Source organism: Hyperoodon ampullatus, assembly GCF_949752795.1.
Source record: "Hyperoodon ampullatus genome assembly, chromosome: 4".
NCBI lineage: Eukaryota > Metazoa > Chordata > Mammalia > Artiodactyla > Ziphiidae > Hyperoodon > Hyperoodon ampullatus.
Genome location: NC_136917.1, coordinates 99,556,850 through 99,576,150, shown reverse-complemented (window position 1 = coordinate 99,576,150; position 19,301 = coordinate 99,556,850). Strand labels below are relative to the sequence as shown.

The 19,301-nt window shown below is 34.4% G+C and overlaps 1 protein-coding gene across 16 annotated transcripts in view; it reads right to left on the bottom strand.

Moving 5' to 3' along the window:
• MCTP1 (multiple C2 and transmembrane domain containing 1) overlaps positions 1-19,301 on the bottom strand; it is a gene marked incomplete at both ends in the record, with an annotated part of 539,514 nt that overhangs the window by 147,346 nt on the left and 372,867 nt on the right. For 13 of the 16 annotated variants that reach the window (XM_079702735.1, XM_079702743.1, XM_079702744.1 and 10 more), the window contains 5 exons: positions 11,098-11,217; positions 13,445-13,519; positions 13,900-14,001; positions 14,334-14,436; positions 16,199-16,301. The exons of 1 other annotated variant lie outside the window; for it this stretch is intronic. In XM_079702735.1, coding sequence (XP_079558861.1) covers positions 11,098-11,217; positions 13,445-13,519; positions 13,900-14,001; positions 14,334-14,436; positions 16,199-16,301 — 503 coding nt within the window. Of the gene's footprint in view, positions 1-10,140; positions 10,171-11,091; positions 11,218-13,444; positions 13,520-13,899; positions 14,002-14,333; positions 14,437-16,198; positions 16,302-19,301 lie in introns of those variants that run through there. 2 more of the 16 variants (XM_079702740.1, XM_079702741.1) reach the window with 2 other exon arrangements.

Below are 19,301 nucleotides of genomic sequence, written 5' to 3'. Positions count from 1 at the left end.
ATTTCTGGCCTTCCAAGAAAATATAGCTTGTCCCTTAAAAGTAGAGAGAAGAAGGAGAAATAATGGAGTGTCCCATTTCTGACAGTCAAGAGGGAGAGTAGAGAAATGTTCCCACACTGATCTCATTAAGATGACGAGAATAATGAGTGTGAGTCTTATGTATGAATCTCACAGTAGGTAGAGGAGGGCATAAATATATCCTACATTCACCCTTTTATAATGCCTGATATACTACATTTATTCTCAGGTTCATCTGATACTACTGTTGGGGGTTTCGGTTACAATATTACAGCTTTAACTTCCAGTTTTGCTGCTGAAGTCATCTGAGTCAGTCATTCAACACAGCTTTATTGAGTGTGCATGAAAACGGGGAAGATCTGTTAATGGAACTGAAATACACCTCAAGCAGAACAGTCTGAATTTATCTCCTGTCACTGGTTGTAATAATGGATTAAAAATACTGAAAAATGGCATTTTTTCAGTTTGCAATCTATTTTTTTCCCTAGTTCCTTAAACTTAGGTTAAACATTCTAGTCAATTGGAAATAGAACCCAGGTATTATTATGTCTCCTGCATATTTTTAGAGGAAGACTCATGCATTTTTAGCAAACACTGATGAGAAATTTTTCCTTGTGATTTATTTCCCTTTCTTAGGTCCAGTATAGGATATTTCCAAATAATAATTTTAAGTTAAATCATTTTCTCAAGATTGATACAAATTTTGAAAGGTTACAACAGCTCTCAGAAACAAAAACCTGTGTTGTTGTGGTCTTATGTGTTATTCAAGCCTAAATGATCCAAGGGCCCTCATACTTAAGGACTTCAAAGCATTTCATATAGATGATTTCATTTAGCTTTCTTCACTCTGGTAACTCCAATAGCAATAAATTGGTGCACTAAATTTATAGCAAACTATACCTCACATAATTTATGTAACAAAGTGGGCAACACCCTACAAATTCTAATAGTATCTTAACATATGCCCAAATTATTATTAATTCAGTACTTCCACCACTTTGTAAAGGAATATACGCTTCCACTCCTTTGCTTAATTATATGCTAGAAAAGTTTTGATCTGTGTAATTTTAAAGGAAATTTAGGATTAAAGCAAAACAATGAAACTGGATCGCCAGTTTTCCTAGGTAATTCACAATACATACACTTTTTTCCTGGCATTTATTCAGTCTGATGGAAATTTAGGCCATGGACAGGTTCATCTCAGCTACCATTAAATCAATATGGATCAATATAGATGGTTTAAACTGTTTAAGCAACTCATGAAAGTATGCGTTTGAAACCTGGGAAATATATTCTTAATGAGTCTACATTTACTTTCGGGAATAAGTAATTTATACTACTTAGAGGCCAAATGACATTTCTTTGCTTGTCTAAAATGTACCTCACTTAAATACACAGTGAACTTTTTGTGTCCTTTATTACTATATACACATCTCTGCAGTGTTTGGGGGAGCTGTAATGTGATGTGATCGCAACTAATAGAGAAGTTCATCAGAAGATAAGATATGCACTTATTACTTGAACTGCAGGAATAATACTAAGCAAAGTGAGCACAGATTTACTATTTTGAATAGGCAGTTCCAGCCCTTTCGATCAACACATTCCTAAATAGGGAATACCAAGAACTGGGAGTCTAATTTTACACGCTTAGAACTCTACAGGACAATGTCACTTGGTTTTCCTTAATTAAGGACAACTTGACTTATAAACTTCGGGACAGAGATTCTCTCCCTCTCTCCCCCTCTTCTTCTCTTCTCAATGCTGCTGTCTTCGAAGCGTCCATTACCAACAACTCGGGGAGAAGAAGAGTTAGTGCCTCAGTAAGTTCCTCTCCCTTAGAGCACTTTAATTTCCTCTACTGTAAAATGATCTCTAAGCTCCCTTCCAACTGTAACATTCTATGAATTAATCTGCACCCTTAAAAGCCTATACAATCTCCACCTTTGTAGACCCCTTGCCTTTGCCATGAGGAAAGTGCTTTATCCTGAGGTACGATTGGGGTAGGTGTGTTCCTGGCATCCTGAGCACCAAGCCATGATTGCATTGAATTTACTTCCTACATGTGATATTTCCATTCTACAGCTAGTACTCTAGGAAGGGATTGATAGGCTTTGTGAATGGTTCTATGTCAGTGTTTATGATATTGCCACTATAGAGAAATGCATTCCAAGGTTTAAGCAGCTGTCTTACAAAACAGACTTTTACATCTTGTTTGGAGGTTGTGAGTCTATATGAAAAAATATGTAGTTTTAACTACATATCGACCAAGATTTAGGACTTAGAAATAAAACTGTGGTAGGAGGCTCATATTCTGAGAATTTAAAAAATAAAGGAAACAGTGCACACCCAAACTAGTAGAACCTTGGTTAAAGGTCTCTCTTAAAAATACCAGCCTCCTGGTTGAGGCATGCAATAGTCTCTTGCAATGGAAAAACCAAACTCGATTTAAAATAATTTAAACAAAACCAGGTAAGTTTTCAATATTGCTGCCTAACTAGAAAAAGTGACCTCAGCTATCTGAACTTCTATATTTATGAATTAATTTTCTCTGAGTAGCAGCCATTACTTTACTAATATCACTTCAAAATATAACACCTCTTATATGCAACCTCAGCATAATAATTTGTGGATAATTAATGGACTACTTGTAGCCTTGGCAATCTCTTATTTTAAATGAAATCCAAAAGATTTCTCTCAGGAAAATAGTATTTAATTCACCAACATTTTATGACAAAATTGGATGATATATTCTTGTTTCAAACATGTAAGTATTGCCTGAAGTCTTCTTGGCAGAAACTGTAAAGATGCTAACTATGGAAAATGCAGCTGAGTTATTTGTATATAGCTAAGTAGAATATAAAACATCATATATTTACTTATTATTGATAAATTACAACAGTAAAAGTTTTTTGATTCCTTTGGGGAACTGAGTAACCAGACATACAGAATAGCCAGTAGGACATGTATCTTCCCTGTTTTAAATGACTATCCTATTCCACAACGCTTTTTCCTTCCCTTCCAATGAAAATCTAATAGGTAATCAAGCCTAAGAAAGCATGCTTTTATATCTCTAACATAATGATATTCATTTAGGAATATAAAGACTATCTATTAGTCATAACTATAGTACAATGTATGGACAAAACCCATCTAACCTTCATAATGATAGAGGTTATATTACTTAGGCCAGAATTAATATTCACCCCACTTCTCCATTTCAGTGAAGCACAACAATGCACCCTTGGAATCGGTGTAGAGAAGAAAACTCTCATATGGGTTTTCATAAGGGGGAAGATTCAATTCTTCAATCTCTATGAAGTCAAACAAAATCTTTCCTTTCACTGGACTCCAATGTAGTCAGTAATTTTGTATAGAGATCACTAAGTCTTTCTCCAGACTGATTACCTATGGGAATAATTTGCATTGTATGCAAACTACCAAAAATCTAAACTAGACTTTACCACCAAGAGCATGAAAGTAAACATGGTTAAACTCACATTAAACTTCATCTAGAGCATGAATTCTCAACAGGGTTGAGATGGCACCCAAGAGGGTAAAGATTGGTTCTTGGGGGAGGGCAAAAAGAATCTTAGGTATCACAATGATCTGTGGCCCTTCAAAGCTCAACACTCCCTGAGAAAATCTTATTCCTTAGTATTTCATTTGTCTCATTAAAGTAAATGAAAAGCTTCCCCTTAGAGAGGTGAATATGAGAAAAACAGAGAAACACTGATTTAAAACAAAATAAAAGCCAAGCTTTGTCTCTAAAATCTTTTTTCCCATCCTTAACATCAGGGTTGCCTTTCATTTTTATCTAAATATCTGTTTACACTTTGATGTGATTTCTATCTTTCCTTGCTTCTTAGCTTTTCTCTGATTTTCTCTTCATTACTTCCCTTTGAGCCAGTGGCTGATGACTGGTGCAAACACGAGAAATGGTCACTCTTTCATCTTCCCTCTGTTACTGATCTCTAATGTTACCACTTGCTGAGTATTGGATCTCTGTCATCACAGCAAAATAGAGGACGCAACACAGTGTCATAACTCACACACCTACTATGGCAGGAGTGACTACTGCATCTATAGTCGATTCTGACTGTAATGTTAAAACGTGGTAAAATGATGGCAAGAAAAAAGGCAATGAAAATCTTCCTTAACAGCATTTCAGGTTAGTTTCTCACTTGGTACGTTAACTCCAATACACCACAATTCTAAGGTATATCTTCATAACTGGTCAAAATAGAAAAATCATACAATAGAAAGCATTCTACTCCTTATTTCTTAATATTTACCCAATACAAAGGGGCATGAAAACATGTGGAGAGTGAAGTCACTGTCTAAAGTATATTAATGACTGCATTGCTGCTGTAATTTACAACCTTTCAGAAGAGTTATTACTCTTACTTTACAGAATTTTACTAAAATAAATTATACAATCATCTCATTCATTTAAACTTTCTCCTTTGAAAAACACTTTAGAGAATAATACTTTGCAATGGAATATGGCTTGCTGTTTTGCTCAGAATGCATGTGCCTAACAATTTAAATTGAAGCTAGGGGGTGGAAAATCTTTCAGAGGACAAGAACACTGGTTTAGGAATCTGAGGACAGATAGTGAGACACCTCTGATTTCATTATTTTATAATTTTTGATCCTTAGTCAACTTAGTTGTAAAATCTGGAGGCAACATATTTTTTAAGGGTCTCATAAATGTTTTGAGGCTGTAACTACCTGATACATAATACAAGGAGGCTGCCTGGGGAAATGGTACAGCAGCCATACAGCCAGAAGGAGACCACAATGAGGCACTGGTGTCACCCCAACTTTCATTGCACATACCACTAAGGTTCATGAGAAGGCTAATTCCTAGATTCAATATGGTATCATTGTTATGCTGATGATATCTGCAATTTATGTTTGATTATAATAAAGCACAACAGTACTGTACTTGAGAAAAAGTGAAATAACTCGAGATTTTCCTCAAATCACCCACAGAAGAAAACGTCTCCAGATTATAGCATCTTACTACTTACTGCTTTAGAGAACAAAGGAGGGAGAGTAGAAATAATAGATAATGTGTGTGATGTGTTATAAGAATTAAATTCTTCTTGTTGAAAATACAAAATAAAATTTAAGAGGAGTAAGCTTTTCAGAGAGTGGTAGACTCTGTGCCTTATGTTATTATCTCCCTCCAAAGAGCAGGAGCCCCTTTTGCTGACATTATTAAAATAAACAAAAAAGGGTATTGGCACCATTTAAAGAAAGCTAAGCGCTGATTTGAGGAAGTGCTGCACTGGTATATGTAACAGCCACAAAAATAAAACAAAAAGATTATACATTTAAATAGACCTACAAACTGAACTAGAGCATCACTCCTCAAGGATTGGAGAAATCTAGTCAAAATGCTTTGTTTCATTAACATCTGATTTTAGCTAATTGTGATTAATCCTAAAACTCAACTCACTTCTAAACTGTGGTCTTTGGGGGGGCTTTTACACAGTTGCAAGAATTTTTATGCAACGCTTTTCGGAAGGTACCAGTTACAAAAAAACAATATTTTCATAGGCCAATGCTTGAAAAAAATTTCCTTCCATGGAATTCAGATAAATTTGTAAAAAATGTATACATCAACTTAAAGTGCCAGCACGTTCCTATGAATTGGGCACACAATCTATTTACTGAAAAGAAAAATATAGTGCTAGAATTTTCTAAGTGTCAATACTCTTTGACTTTGTAAAAGGAATTTTAGGCAACTAGAAGGTATACAATCTTCTAAATCAATGAAACTCTGTATAGGCTTTCTTTTTTTCTCACTTACACATTTGTGAAGGAAATGTTTAATGTACCTTTAAAATTTGTGTAAATTAAATTGGAAGTATTGTTTATAAACTTAGTAAATCCTTATGTCAGAGGAAAGCATCTATAAAGAAGGGTGGGCAAAAGGCCTTGGAAGTTTAGATTTACATAATTCCAGGAAAATTCAAGAATACAAGGATAGGACCATCAGTTATAGATCATTCTGCTTTAGTACTTGTTTCTTTGGTTTTCAGGGCTCCTTCTATTTTGTTGTTGTGGGGAAAATAACAAAAATTACATCTGGAACATTTCCAATTTTTTCTGCTGGCACTAAAAAAAAAATGGTAGCAACAACAACAAAAGCTTCTATAAAAATCATTTGAAAATTGCTAGAAACCTGAAGCATAATCTTGTTGGTGTGGTATTACTGATGTCTCACACTCTTTAAAATAGAAATTTCTGTTGAAATTTAAAATTACCTTCCATATGTCCGGTACAATCACCCTCTTTTGTTCAGCGATATGAAGGCTAGTAAGACTTGAATCTAAACTACAGGTGATATAGACATGTCTTTGTTTTCACATTAACATTGCTTCTTAAGCGATGCTCCCTTTTTAGTCCTTGAACATGAAGGTCACTTAAAATGTCCTTATTGTTTGTAATAACTTTTAGAAAAATCCATATGTTGTTTAATAGCAGCAGGCTTTCTACACAGGAAGTACTTGATAAGGTTTCCTCGGGAGCCTATTGTCTTCAGATCATTGTACTATATTCCCATCGCCTCTGCAAGTTCAGTTCCTCCTTTGCTTGTGCTTCCTCCATTTTTTTTTTTTAAATCATTTGGCTACACAGAGCTGTCTCATGTCATTCTTTGCATACATCATCACTGTTTTTTCTCTTTGCCTGCATAATGGCCTAGCTTTTCTGAGAGACGCTGTTGTCCAGAGTGTGATCCTTTACTAAAATGGGGATTGAATGAAGGTGGAGCTCAAATTATCTAGGAGCAAAGGAAAACCAGGCATTTGAAAATGACCTAGAAAGGAACGAGTAATGAACCAGAGTGGCCTCAATGAATTGCTGTAGAGGGAATTCTCAGTTTTGACACAAAAGGAATGCCTGGATACCAAGGAAAACCTAGGGGAAGAATCTCGGTAGGAAGCCTGCCTCATCGGCTGGTCAGCCCGGAGGGCTGAAGCCAGTAGCTCTCCAGATAGGAACAGAAACACATGTATTTTATGAGTAACAGTTAAGCATTCAAACATGCTGTTTTGGAACACAAGGTACTTTGAGGAGTTGACATCCCTTCGTAATTCATGTTCATTGTTCCTCTAAGTAAAATATGTGTCTCCCTTTAGTTATTCTGCTAGGAATTGTACTTTAAAGGCAAGAGGACATTTTTGATAATGCACATCTTAAACTTTTCATTAAACTACCAAATTTAAATTCTACCTTTTTGTGCACTCTGACATTTTTGTCTGGCATTTTCATTAATTTTGCGACATACATAAATGTAGCTGAAATGTTAACTGATCAATACTTTGTCTCTCTCATGTAGCACTAGCGTTCCATTCCCTAAGGACCACACAGCAGAACAGAAATTAAATGTGTAAAATATCAAATGTTAATGTTAAACACAGCGGCACTTACTGTATAACGACAGAAAAGGCTAAAACAATTCCAAATGGACAGATGGTACCACAAATTATCTACAATCCCATTTAAGGATTAAAGTTTGTCCTGTAAAATAATTCTTTGACGCACACTGAAGTGTGTCCTTTTTACTGATAGCCCGGTTGTCCAATTATTTTTGTGCTCATTACAGTGAGAAATGACAGTACTGAAAAGAAAGAGAGAATGTACACTTTTTTTTTTCCATGTTGCACCCACTGACATCCACAAGAACACAAATGTCTGGTCAAGAGCCTGATGAAAATTAGGCCCAATTTATGAGACATTTCCACGTCTACAATAGATGATTCCCAAAGACAAGTGGTTGTGCCTTCCACACCACATACGTCTGTGTTTGCTCTTAAGCATACAATATTCATAGTAAAATTTAGAAACCTAATTCATAGCACACAACAATAAGGACATTCATTCCCAGGAACGTGTTTGCTTATATTTCATCCATCACCTTCCAGGCTGATTTCTGCTTCTAATACTGTAAGCCAGCTTTGAACCTTCCACAGAGCACATAGGTAGCACATAAAGAAGCCAGGGCAGCTCTCCCCCTGCATTTCACATACTCTCCATTTTAACTGACATAGGGACAAAAATTATTGTTTTTCCATTTTAATTTCATTATTCTACATTTATTTTTGGATAGTAAATTAGAAAAGAAAAATAAAATGGAATAGAAAAAAAGGCACTTAAACATAAAGTTTACTGATCTGGGCCTAAAACCAAGCGGCATAATGGTACAAATGCATGTGCTCCATGTGAGGCAGCTGCATTTATGAAAAAGTGGGCCAAGTGGAACCAATATTATAATAATAGACCCGTGATCCATCAACAGGGAATGATGGGAACAATATGTTTGTAACAATGGGGTGCTGCTCATAGCTTCTCCTAATGGAAAGCAGTTCTTTTCAAAAAACTGGCCTAAAAAAGGCTCTGGTTATGCAATAAGATCTTTGAAACATTTCATTTTTAAATACATCATTGAATATCTACAAGATGAATAAAAATCCTACAACAGTTCTTTTTTCCCAAATCGTTACGATATTAAGATTACAAGGTACATATTTTAAAAGCTCTTTTAAAAAGGAAATAATATCCATGTGGCTTGGGGCAAGGTACTTAACTTGTCTGTGCCTCAGCTTCTCCCTCTGTATATCAGGAAAATAACAGTATCTACCTCATAATAGGTTGTTGGGAATATTAAATTTATTAATGCATGAAAAGCACTTTCATGCTTTAGTGCCTGAAAAACAGTTCTTTGGCACATAGATTTGTAATAAATGTTAGCTGTTATTATTACTGTGTAAGGATCTTTTTGTATCAGAATTTAATCTGAGACTAAAATAGAAGACTGAGAGAGGCTTATGAAATAGTTTAGAATTCAAATGGAAGGTATAGAAAAAATTGCTACAAAGCATTAAGCTATGTCTAGCTTTACTAGAGCAAACCCTTATTTATATGGTATCATTGAAGAAAGTTTCTCCAAATAAGAAAAAGATTTCAGACTGACTGACTGGATCATTGGTTGGTCTATCTATTTAGATAGTCATTTATATTGGAAGCCTACTAACGCTAGATACTCTGCAGGTGATGCTAGAGTCCCAGGTGAAAAAGGCAGGGTCCCCATTCTCCTGGAATTTCTAGTTCAAGTCCAGATAAATGAAGCTGGCTTTTGTTTTCATTGTTTTAATAACATTCAATGGAATGTAATTCAGTGCTTCTTTTTTTTTTTCCAATAAAACCATTAATATTGTTGTTTCTTCTCAAAAGTACTGTTAATGTGCGTTCACATTGTAGTTTTTGGTCTCTTTTTTCACCATCAGTGTCAGGAGTCCCTTTTCCTACCTTTATTGTGGCCTCCCCTGACCCCCTTATTCTGAAAGCATCTTTCATTCAGCTTGTGTTTTGTAGGACCCAGTCTGTTAGAAACTGACCACCAGCTAAGAGAGAGAATAGTACATTTCTTCCCCAGTGAATTTTGACTCCCTTTCAGTGAAATTACTCAAGTACCATCATGTACATGTAGCTAAGTTTCTCAGAGTTTCACTGCCTGGTTTTTTTTTCAATCAGAAAGAAATTGTGAAAAAAAGTCTGCCATCTTGAATTCATTTTACATGAGTGACCTCTAGAAGCCAGATGAAGTTTATGAAGACTTACACACACACTGTAATGCTAAATTGCTCAAAATGAAGGTTCCTGAACAAATGATATAATTATATAGGTTTCTCTGATTTCAAATTTCACATATAGCTGTGAGGAATGACTTTGGGAGGAGTGAATCAAAGATGGCAGCATGACATTTTCAGTAGAATATTATTGTGTCTCCTTTAAGGTCCCTGGAACCTGGAAGTAATGGCATAAAATACACACAGAAACTCAATATCATTTTTTCCTCATTAACATCAAAGTGCCTCTATGATGCTGAAAAATAATAATAAAGTTTGTTTAACAGTACTCCAATGTATTTATTATGTGAGAGAGCTAAATACAAGAATATTGAAAGAGGCAGATTTTCTTTTCTAAAACTTAATGATGATGACAGTCACTTTCTCTAAGGAGACAACGACATGTCTATGGGAAGCAGGCTGCCTAACTTTCTGGTAACTTACAACACAAAGGGACATATACACTCTTTGTTCCATGTGCTCAGACATTAATGAAAGTCCCATACAAGGCCTGAGAGGAGGACAGTGCTCAAAGTACTAAACAGATGTGCATACACTCATTTGAATGGTAATACTAAAATTAAAACTATAATTAAAACTCTTCTTGTAAGCCCCTTATAATAAAGTCATATTCTGAGAAACCGGCAACTATAAGGAAGCATAAGGTACTCATATTCTGACAAATATGACAATAAAATAAAAGATTTCAAAAGAACGACTCCACTTAAACTTCAAACTGAAACCCTGAATAAGCAAAAATAATGTGAGAGCAGAAAATCCCAGCTGAAGCTCAGAGGAAAGTATTCTTTCAGATTTTCTAGCTTTGCAAGTTGGTCTTATCAGCAGTTTTTAAATAACCAAAGTAAAAGGCTACAAGATGAACACTGTCAGAGGACTATTTGGATCTATCAAACTCTCACTCATGCCTTTTTAAAAGCTGGAAATCTCAGAAATAATAAAATGTGCCTTAAATAGGTCACATCCATTTCCAACTGATTCACATATTAAAGTATTACCAACTAGCATTCTACTGCCAAAGATTTTCATATTTTGAAAAAATATCTACAGGACAAATAAAATTAAAATGAAGATGCTCAAGATTATTATTATTTTTTAATGCTAAGGACTTTTCTTGGCTCTGCTATTGGGATTTGGAATTATGCAATATGTAAAATTTTACATTTTAACTGTCACAGAGAAAATTATACATTGGCTGAGATGTCTTATATTCCGGAAATCTGAGGCGGGGATGTATTCTTGGACTCAGACCCTGAACAATCCATCAGGTTCCTGCCCACGGCAAATCTGCCCAGTCAAGTCTCAAAATAGAAGTTTAAAATGGCCACATCAACATAACTGTAACTATTGCCACAGAAACATGCAGCTATGATTACTGAATTTAATGAATAATAATGTAAGTAATACAGTATGATCATACCACAAAAGCAGCGAGGCTCCTTGCGGGTGAATCCCAGTCAAAGCAACTATTAATGTAGTATGCAGCATTTACGAGCACCATGACACAACGCTTCATTCTGATAAAGTTTCTTAGTAGCAGCTATAGGAAGATGAAAGTATTATTAGAATTTGCAAGACTAAAACCCATCAGATATGCTACAAAATTCTTCAAGTTTAGTGTGATTTAAAATGGATTCAGAAAGTTAATAAAGTTGTAAGAATATACCAAGCAATTTGGCTCACAAGTTAGAAGAAAAGAAGTATCTCTAGAGAAGATGAAAAGAACTAAATTATACGTGCAATTTCTTAGTTAAATATATTTGTATAAATAATACTGTCATGCAAATTGGGCTACCTCTATTCAAAAGAAAAAAAAATCTCCAACAGATCAAAAATATTTTTTTGCCACTTAGAATACTGGGAACCTTAAATATATTTAAGAATTCTGAAGTCCTGTGCTTTTAAAATGCTTTAAATGCTTTAATTTCAAGATATTTCAAAGTGAAATGGATAACTGGGGATGGTTTTATTTAGGGCCTTAGGGAAAAACCTGTCAAGTACTGCTTTATTATAGAAAACTAACCTTTTTTTCACCATTTCAGTAGGATTCTCCCTTTCTTACTATCATAGTCTCATTCTCTCTCTCTCTTTTCCCTCTTTGTCCCTCTATCTCCCTCCTTCCCACAATAAATTTCACCCACGTTTTCTCATTACCTTTTCATAATTTTGGGTTCAGGGAAAAATGTATTGCAAGTACTTTACAAAATCTGTTACTAAAAAAGGTATATGACAAATTATTATATACAAAATAAGCTACAAAGATATATCATACTACACGAGGAATATAGTCAATATTTTATAATAACGACAAATGGAACAAACCTTTAAAAATTGGCAATCACTATATTGTACACTTGTAACATATAATACTGTACATCAACTACACCTCAATAAAGAAAAAGAGATAAAAAAGCTACAGATACTGAACAAGAAAAAAAAGTACATGAGAATTGATATAATTTAAATTAAAAATTTAAAATTAAGGCATGACTGCAGCTGTAAGAAAAACAGCCCGTACGCTAGATATAGGTTCAAAAAATTACATACAGCTATGTTAATAATTAGAGTAATATGTCTGCAGGTTAATATTTTGCTACTTCCAAGTACACTTCAAGGCCGATCTGGCATTTTAAAGTAGCTATGTAAAGTTAACTGGGGTCATATAGAAAAAATAATGTATATATGTGTACATACAGATGCGCATACATGCATACCAGTTTAAACAAGTTAAAATTTCTTTCAGGCAAATTAAAAAGTGTCCCTATTTGTTTTCTTCTTGGCCCCTGATCACCTTACTTTAAGTGCTACTTTTATAACTTTTAACTGTAACTGTGGAAATATGTAATCTGTATTTCTGTTCAGATAGGTATTACATTTGTAACTCATGCATTGTCTTTAAACAACTACAGATTGCACTGCTTATGGTGAAGTGATTGGATTAAAAACAAAATATTTTTGGTCTTCTAATAGCACAGGAAATTATTAAAGATTTTAACACGCACAAATGAGTTCTGTAAACTTTATAACCTCAAATACATTTGATTTTAGCTGTGTTAATTGGAAGTAAACAATTTTTAAAAGGGGTAGCTTAGTACTCTTTTTTAACTTGCTATCAAATCGAATTTAAAACTACAAGTCTAATTACGAGATATCAAGCATAATTTAAAACTTCTTCATGATATAAAAATCAGGGTTCCTGATTTTCTATTTTCTTAGCTAAAAATGCCAATAATAGTTCACTTCTAAAAGATTATAGTTAAAATCTAATTAAGAGGAAGGCTTCCCTTAAAAGATAGAGCCCCCTCTCTCATGGATTAGAGGGAAGAGCTTTATACTGGGCTCAGTTTACAGACACCTGCATCATACCTGTGGGTGGTCTGGACATATATTTGAACCTCAGCTTTTGGTGTTCTCATTTACACATTCCATGGCAATCAAATTGTATTTTATGTTCAAAATGATCATTCTTCTGCTAATGCATGAATACATATCCATTCTATGCAGAGCCTACAGTATCCCCTTTCCTTTCTGACCACCCCCATCCAACTTACTAGTTTGGTATTGTCCTTGTTTGATCTTTTAAGGAAAGGAAGGGAAAAGAGAAAAAGAAAAAAGAAAAGAAAGAGCCATTTCACATCAGTAGATGATCAAAAATTCCATAGTCTTCCCCCCTCCTTACCTCCAACAAAGTTTATTTGAATTTACATAGATGTTTTACAGATATAATCAAGTCTTCCCAGAGGGATTAATCTTTCCTTGCTTTTTACCTGTTTAGAGAGTCTGTTTTCCTCTTCAATGTACTTCTGTTCTTTGGGTATTAATGTTCGTAAGCTGGCTTTCACCTATACATCAACATATGTGTCTGTTATGGTTTAATATAGTACAAACGTTTACAAGTTTTTCACGCAGTTCAATTTGCAATAATTTTGAAAGTTTCAAAGTCCTGGCTGCTGTGCTCATAAAATATAAATGTATACAGTTGCACATGCATGCGCTTCCATTTCTGACGCCGGCAGGCAGCGGCCAGAGCACAGCCACAGAGGCAGCCGCCAGCTATAACAGAAAGTGTGGGTGTGCCAGGCAGTGGCAGAAGCGTATTCTCCAGGATACATCAAGGTTTAGAGAAAATGAGGAATGACAGAAATTCTCTACAAATCAGGAACAAAAGCTTTCATGAAACTGAACTCTTTAGCAGTACAAAAAAGCCAAAGTTAAGACTTACAGCATTAAAAATCACATCTATTTCAAGATAGATGACCCCCTTTGTTGGCCCTGTCAGCTGCTTGTTTTTCAAGACGTAGGCTTTCTGTTCACCATTTTGAATCTGCGGGAAAAGGACATGACAGCCGTCTGTCTCGCGGTCTCCACTGAATACACTCCCTCAGTGACCTTTGACCCCCAGCTGCTGAAACTGACAGAGAACCCAAAACAACTGTGGCAATTCTGACAAGTACCTGTTCATTACCAGGATCAAGTCTGTCAGGAAAAATTAACTATCATGGGATTCAACATGGCCGTGCATTGAGTATGTTAAAATTTTTAGTGTTCTTATTACAGACCTTGGTTGAGAAATGACAGATATAGAGCTGAGGGTTTTTTTTTTTTTTCCTTGAGCAAAAGCAACACAGAGCAGTGTGTCAGGTGAATGAAACTTACGGACAGCAATGGTATAGCAACTTTGCCCAGAAAGTCAGCACTTCGATCCCGATCTTCATCATAAACTGTCACTTCAAGAACTGAATGGATATCTTTAATGTTGCTGCATAATAAATATATGTAAGGAAAAAAAGACTTCATCAGTGGGGAACAAGAACACAAATGCTTTTGAAAATTTAGATAGCTCCAGCTGATTTGGTATATATGTGTTTTATGTATACCATTTGCATACACATACATAAGGTAGCTTGGTATCTGACAGAATTTCCCACAATGCACCTTAGTAGACCTGATGGTTCTATTATCTGGAACTTTGAGTACAACTGTAACTTTAAGTTATAATTTTTCAATAAAATATAATTTCCATCTGGATGGGCAAAGAATAAGTTATTGTTAAAAAAAATCAGTAAGTGGCACTTATTTTTTTTTAGACTTGTCCTATTCTCATTATTACATTAATTCCCATCTTCTTGTTACTCCCACATGAAGCACCACCAGGTTTGATTTCAACAAGAGTCACAGTATAGTTTATATAATTTTTCTTTTTTATCATAATAGAATATCTCCTTTATCTTTATAGCTCTCACCAAAACTCTGCCTTATTTTTGTTTGGTTTACAGTAAAAATTAACCAACACAGAGTACAGAATGAAGAAAATGTAACATTGATAGCTATTGTACCACCCTAGGATTTAGAAATTAAGTAGTGTTCCATTATGTTCCAAACACAACATACGTTAATAAACAAGTATGCAAGCTCTTCATATTTTGTTTCTAGAAAAATAAGCCCCAATTGTTGACAGCATTTATTCTTTGATCAAATTGTTTACCAAGAAAACATGAATTAAGAGAAAACAAAAAATGAATATATTCATTACTGAAAGACAGAAACCACATGTGAGAAAAGGCTTTATCAGAGCACAATCAATTAATGGCTTTGATAATTATCAATCCTATTCATTCAATTATGCATCCCAGAGAAAAACACTCTCCACAACCTTCTTAGGAGTGCAAGTCTCCTGACCAGGCTTTCATCTCTTATAAAAATGTGAAATTCCTTAAAGATAAATTGGTCAGATAATTAAATCTGATTAGTTACTGGCTCTTAAGCAAGGACATTATAAGAAATTAATGAGGAATTTAGCAGTTTCTCATATACGAAAATAAAAGTTTCTCATATATGAAAATAAAATAAAACTATGTTAGAAAACTTAAGAAGTACTTCTGTTTGGAGAGTTTTCCTTTGTTCAGAGTTCATTTCTAAAGCCCAGCTTAAAAAAAAAACAACAAAAAACCACGGACTTAGGAGATACTATAGTGTAGCATCGGCAGCTTTTACAGTGCATGATTGAAAAGATTTACAAACTTTTTAAAACAAAAAGAAAATTAACTCAAAGTGTTTTCTGGTACATAGGACAGTACTTAATATTCTTATTGTGCTAAAATGCAACAAACCAAAACTAAAGCATCTGCGAATCCGAGACTGGATTGTTTGCTGATTTGAGCAATGGAACAAATAGAGCTTTGTCCTCCTTGGTGTCAGTGCAATTGGGGAGAATTTCAATAGAAAGTATAAAAGGAAGAAGCAGTACGGCAATTCAGTTAATGGGAGCAAAATCCTTCGTCAAATCATATATAAAATGCACAGTTTAAAAAAAATATCTGTGAAAACAAAGAAAAATGGCATACCCTTTCCCCAGGTTTCACTATCAGGAAGGTAATGCAATTATGCAGTTCATTGTTGCTGGCAAAGGCAGGCCAGATTCATTGAGTTGTTAATCAGTTAAGAATAAACGCACAAAAATCTCAAAAATAAATATCATTTAGCAGCAGTTTTGAAATGAGCTCAAAGGAATGACTACTTACAATGTGAAGACTTTGTTCCACTCAGGATTGAGATTTTTGTAGACAGTATGTGTTAGCAGCCTATCATTGTTCAGTTCAACCACACAAAATGGGTCACTTTTACCTACAAGAGATATGCAGGGAACATTTTTAGTACAAATAGCACCCACAGTTCACAGTGTCGTGACCGTGACCACATCTCTTTTCTAAAAAGTTTTACAGAAAACAAAAAGTAAAGTAAAATTTTGAAAATTAAAAAATAACATCAAAATAGAGTTAGGTGTAACTGGGTGATGCTAACAATTGTGATTCAGAGCAATTTAGAACTTGAAAAAAGTAAAAGAGAGCAAATTACATGGCTGTATTTTAATTTGCAATTTTTTTTTTACAAAACTACTACTATAACTGCTGGTTATGAGGGGAAACGTGATACATATCCATCCCTAAATCAGATTTTATTTAATTCAATGACCTTTGAAAGGTTCAGCCCCTTTACTTTAATGCATGTATTTTCCAACTCATCTGACTCACTAGGAACTTGTAATAGAAATTCCTAAACAAGTTTATTTTGGGAAAGCTGTTATATTGCAGAATTACAACATTTTAATCTGACTTTAGATTCTCTTCTGAAATATCTATGGCATCACAAAAAGGTAAATTAGACCCTGAGGCAGAAAAAAATTCTGCCATTTGAAACTTAACCTCAGTAACCAATCTGCATGTTAAAGAGCAGTATTTTTTCTGTCCACCGAGAGTGAAGGATTTGGAAGTTATCATATATTCAGAGCCACTCTACTAAGCCATAGTCAAACCTCATCCATTCGGTAATTATATCTTGTGATGTCCTCAATATTTTTGTAATGTCATGTCCTGTATTGTAAGAACCCATAAAGTCATTGGCTCTATGGGGGCAGCATTAATGATATTAGTGCAGCATGTAATTTGTTTGATACCTTATACAAATGACAATGAAATCAATATTTAGAGAAAGCTGTCCAGAGGTCATATCTTTTAAACTACAATATTGATTTAGACTACATAAGAGGTTAATGTGCATATTATTAACTTTAATGATAAAGAATAATTGTTTTAAATGCATTGTGAATTGTAGTCACAGTAGTTTACACTTCTGTGAAAGCTTAAATATCACTGAAGATTTTCAATTAAATTTTAATAGGAAAGAATTCATTAGCTATCAGTGACAGATAAGCTATGTATTCCCACACAGCAGTGTATTTACTTTCCATATTGTAATTTTGAAAATGAGCCGTACAAACTGTGACTCACCTTTAATTTAATTTATTAATTTTACATTAAAAAAGAGATTTAATATGTGTGTGTTAGTTTAGTGGCCTCCTATAGCCCAGGATAGTTGCGTAATTTAACATTATGGCAGTCTTTTCAGTTTTAGGTCTTGGGAATAATTTTCAATAAAGAATAGAGAACTGAAACTCTTTAAGGTCGGGTGAAAATTTTACCTCTGGTTTAGGATCTGTATTTTTCCCCACCTTCTTCAGTCCTCTTGCCCTACCTGTTACCACTCTCATTTACAACTCACACATGCCATGAAAGATGGTATTCAAAAAAATTTTTGTTCGTTAAAACACGGTGTAATAGGTTTTATTTGCCACATCAACAACTTTATTTTCTCCCAAAGAATTCAGGTACAAGCATGAAAAATAGATTCGTTTTCAAAAACTTAGTTATTCTTAAGGCTCATATTAAGCATCTTCTCTCCACACCTAGCTTTGTGCTGGGTACTATGGTATAAACAAAAGAACAGAGCATATAAACTCCAACGTCAAATAGTTTATAAAAGGTTTGGAGAGATAAAATATATCTACATATAACAAACATAGGGAAGATTAAAGCCACATTTATGATAGAATTCATGTCAAAAGAGTATTTTACTTTCACTTTAGATGAAATGAAAAGCTTTGGAAACATTTACTTAAAAGACAAGTGTAACTCTCATACTCTTCCTTGGACCTCATTTTAACTTTTCTTATATACATGTACATTCATGTTAATCAGTAAACAGTAACTACAAAAAGATAGCACTTTTCAGTATTTTGTTCCCTCATTTTCACTTGCTTTACTTAAATTACTATTCTATTTCAACTGACTTGGTTTTACTTGCCCTCAAATGACCAAAAATGTGTAACAGATTCAGTCAAAACTGTGCCACTGCTTCAATAACAAAACACAAGAACAAACTCCAGAGACCAAAATCTATGGTGAAAAAATTTACCTTAAACTTCTACAAACAGAGGATGAAAATCTTTACTTGACTTTTTTCCCCATAGGAAGTATATTCAGTTGTGTAAGACTGAATACAGTTCTTTCAACCAACCCCATGGAAAGTCTCCCAAATCATCACCTTCTTTGTTGCTGTACTTTTAATTTACTGACAGTAGAAGATCTAGAGTCAGTGGTTGGCTAAAGGATCAGAAAGAAACAAAATCTGTGCTTAATGTTTAACATTTTTCATATCTTGTTAAGAAACTGATACATTTATCAAACTCTATGCCCATGAGGTAGTGGCAATCCATATTTTCTTACTATTTAATTGATTATTTCTGAAGACCATGCCTAGGGAAAACCAGTATCAGCCATCTATCACCACATTACTTAATCTCTCAGTTACTCTCCTCTACTAGAAGAAAGATGTTAAAGAACTAGAGACATTTCCACACCAAAAACAGTGTAGAGCCTTCTAAAGCCACTTCTCAGTCATTTTGCTATTCTAAATTCCAGTGGCATACCATCACTGGCAAAGACCTATCAGAACCTATATTATAATTTGGTATGGGTAGCCAATATAATTTTTAAGAGAACATGTTAGACATTATGCAGGATATAATGGTGCTTACATTTTAAAAAAAGAGCCTTTGCCTGAGGTAGACCAAACTGCTATTTAACTTGGCTTTAATTCAAGCTGATTTTCTCCAACCTGAAATCTATTATTCTTAACCTGCTTACAGTCATATAAAAGACTGACTGTGGTCAGTGACATGACCCAATCCATGTAAATGCTGTCATTTTCATTTTTCTGAAAACTTCTTCTCAAGTTTAACACATCTTCTTCTCAAGTTTAACACATCTTTGATGTCTTCTCAGAGTC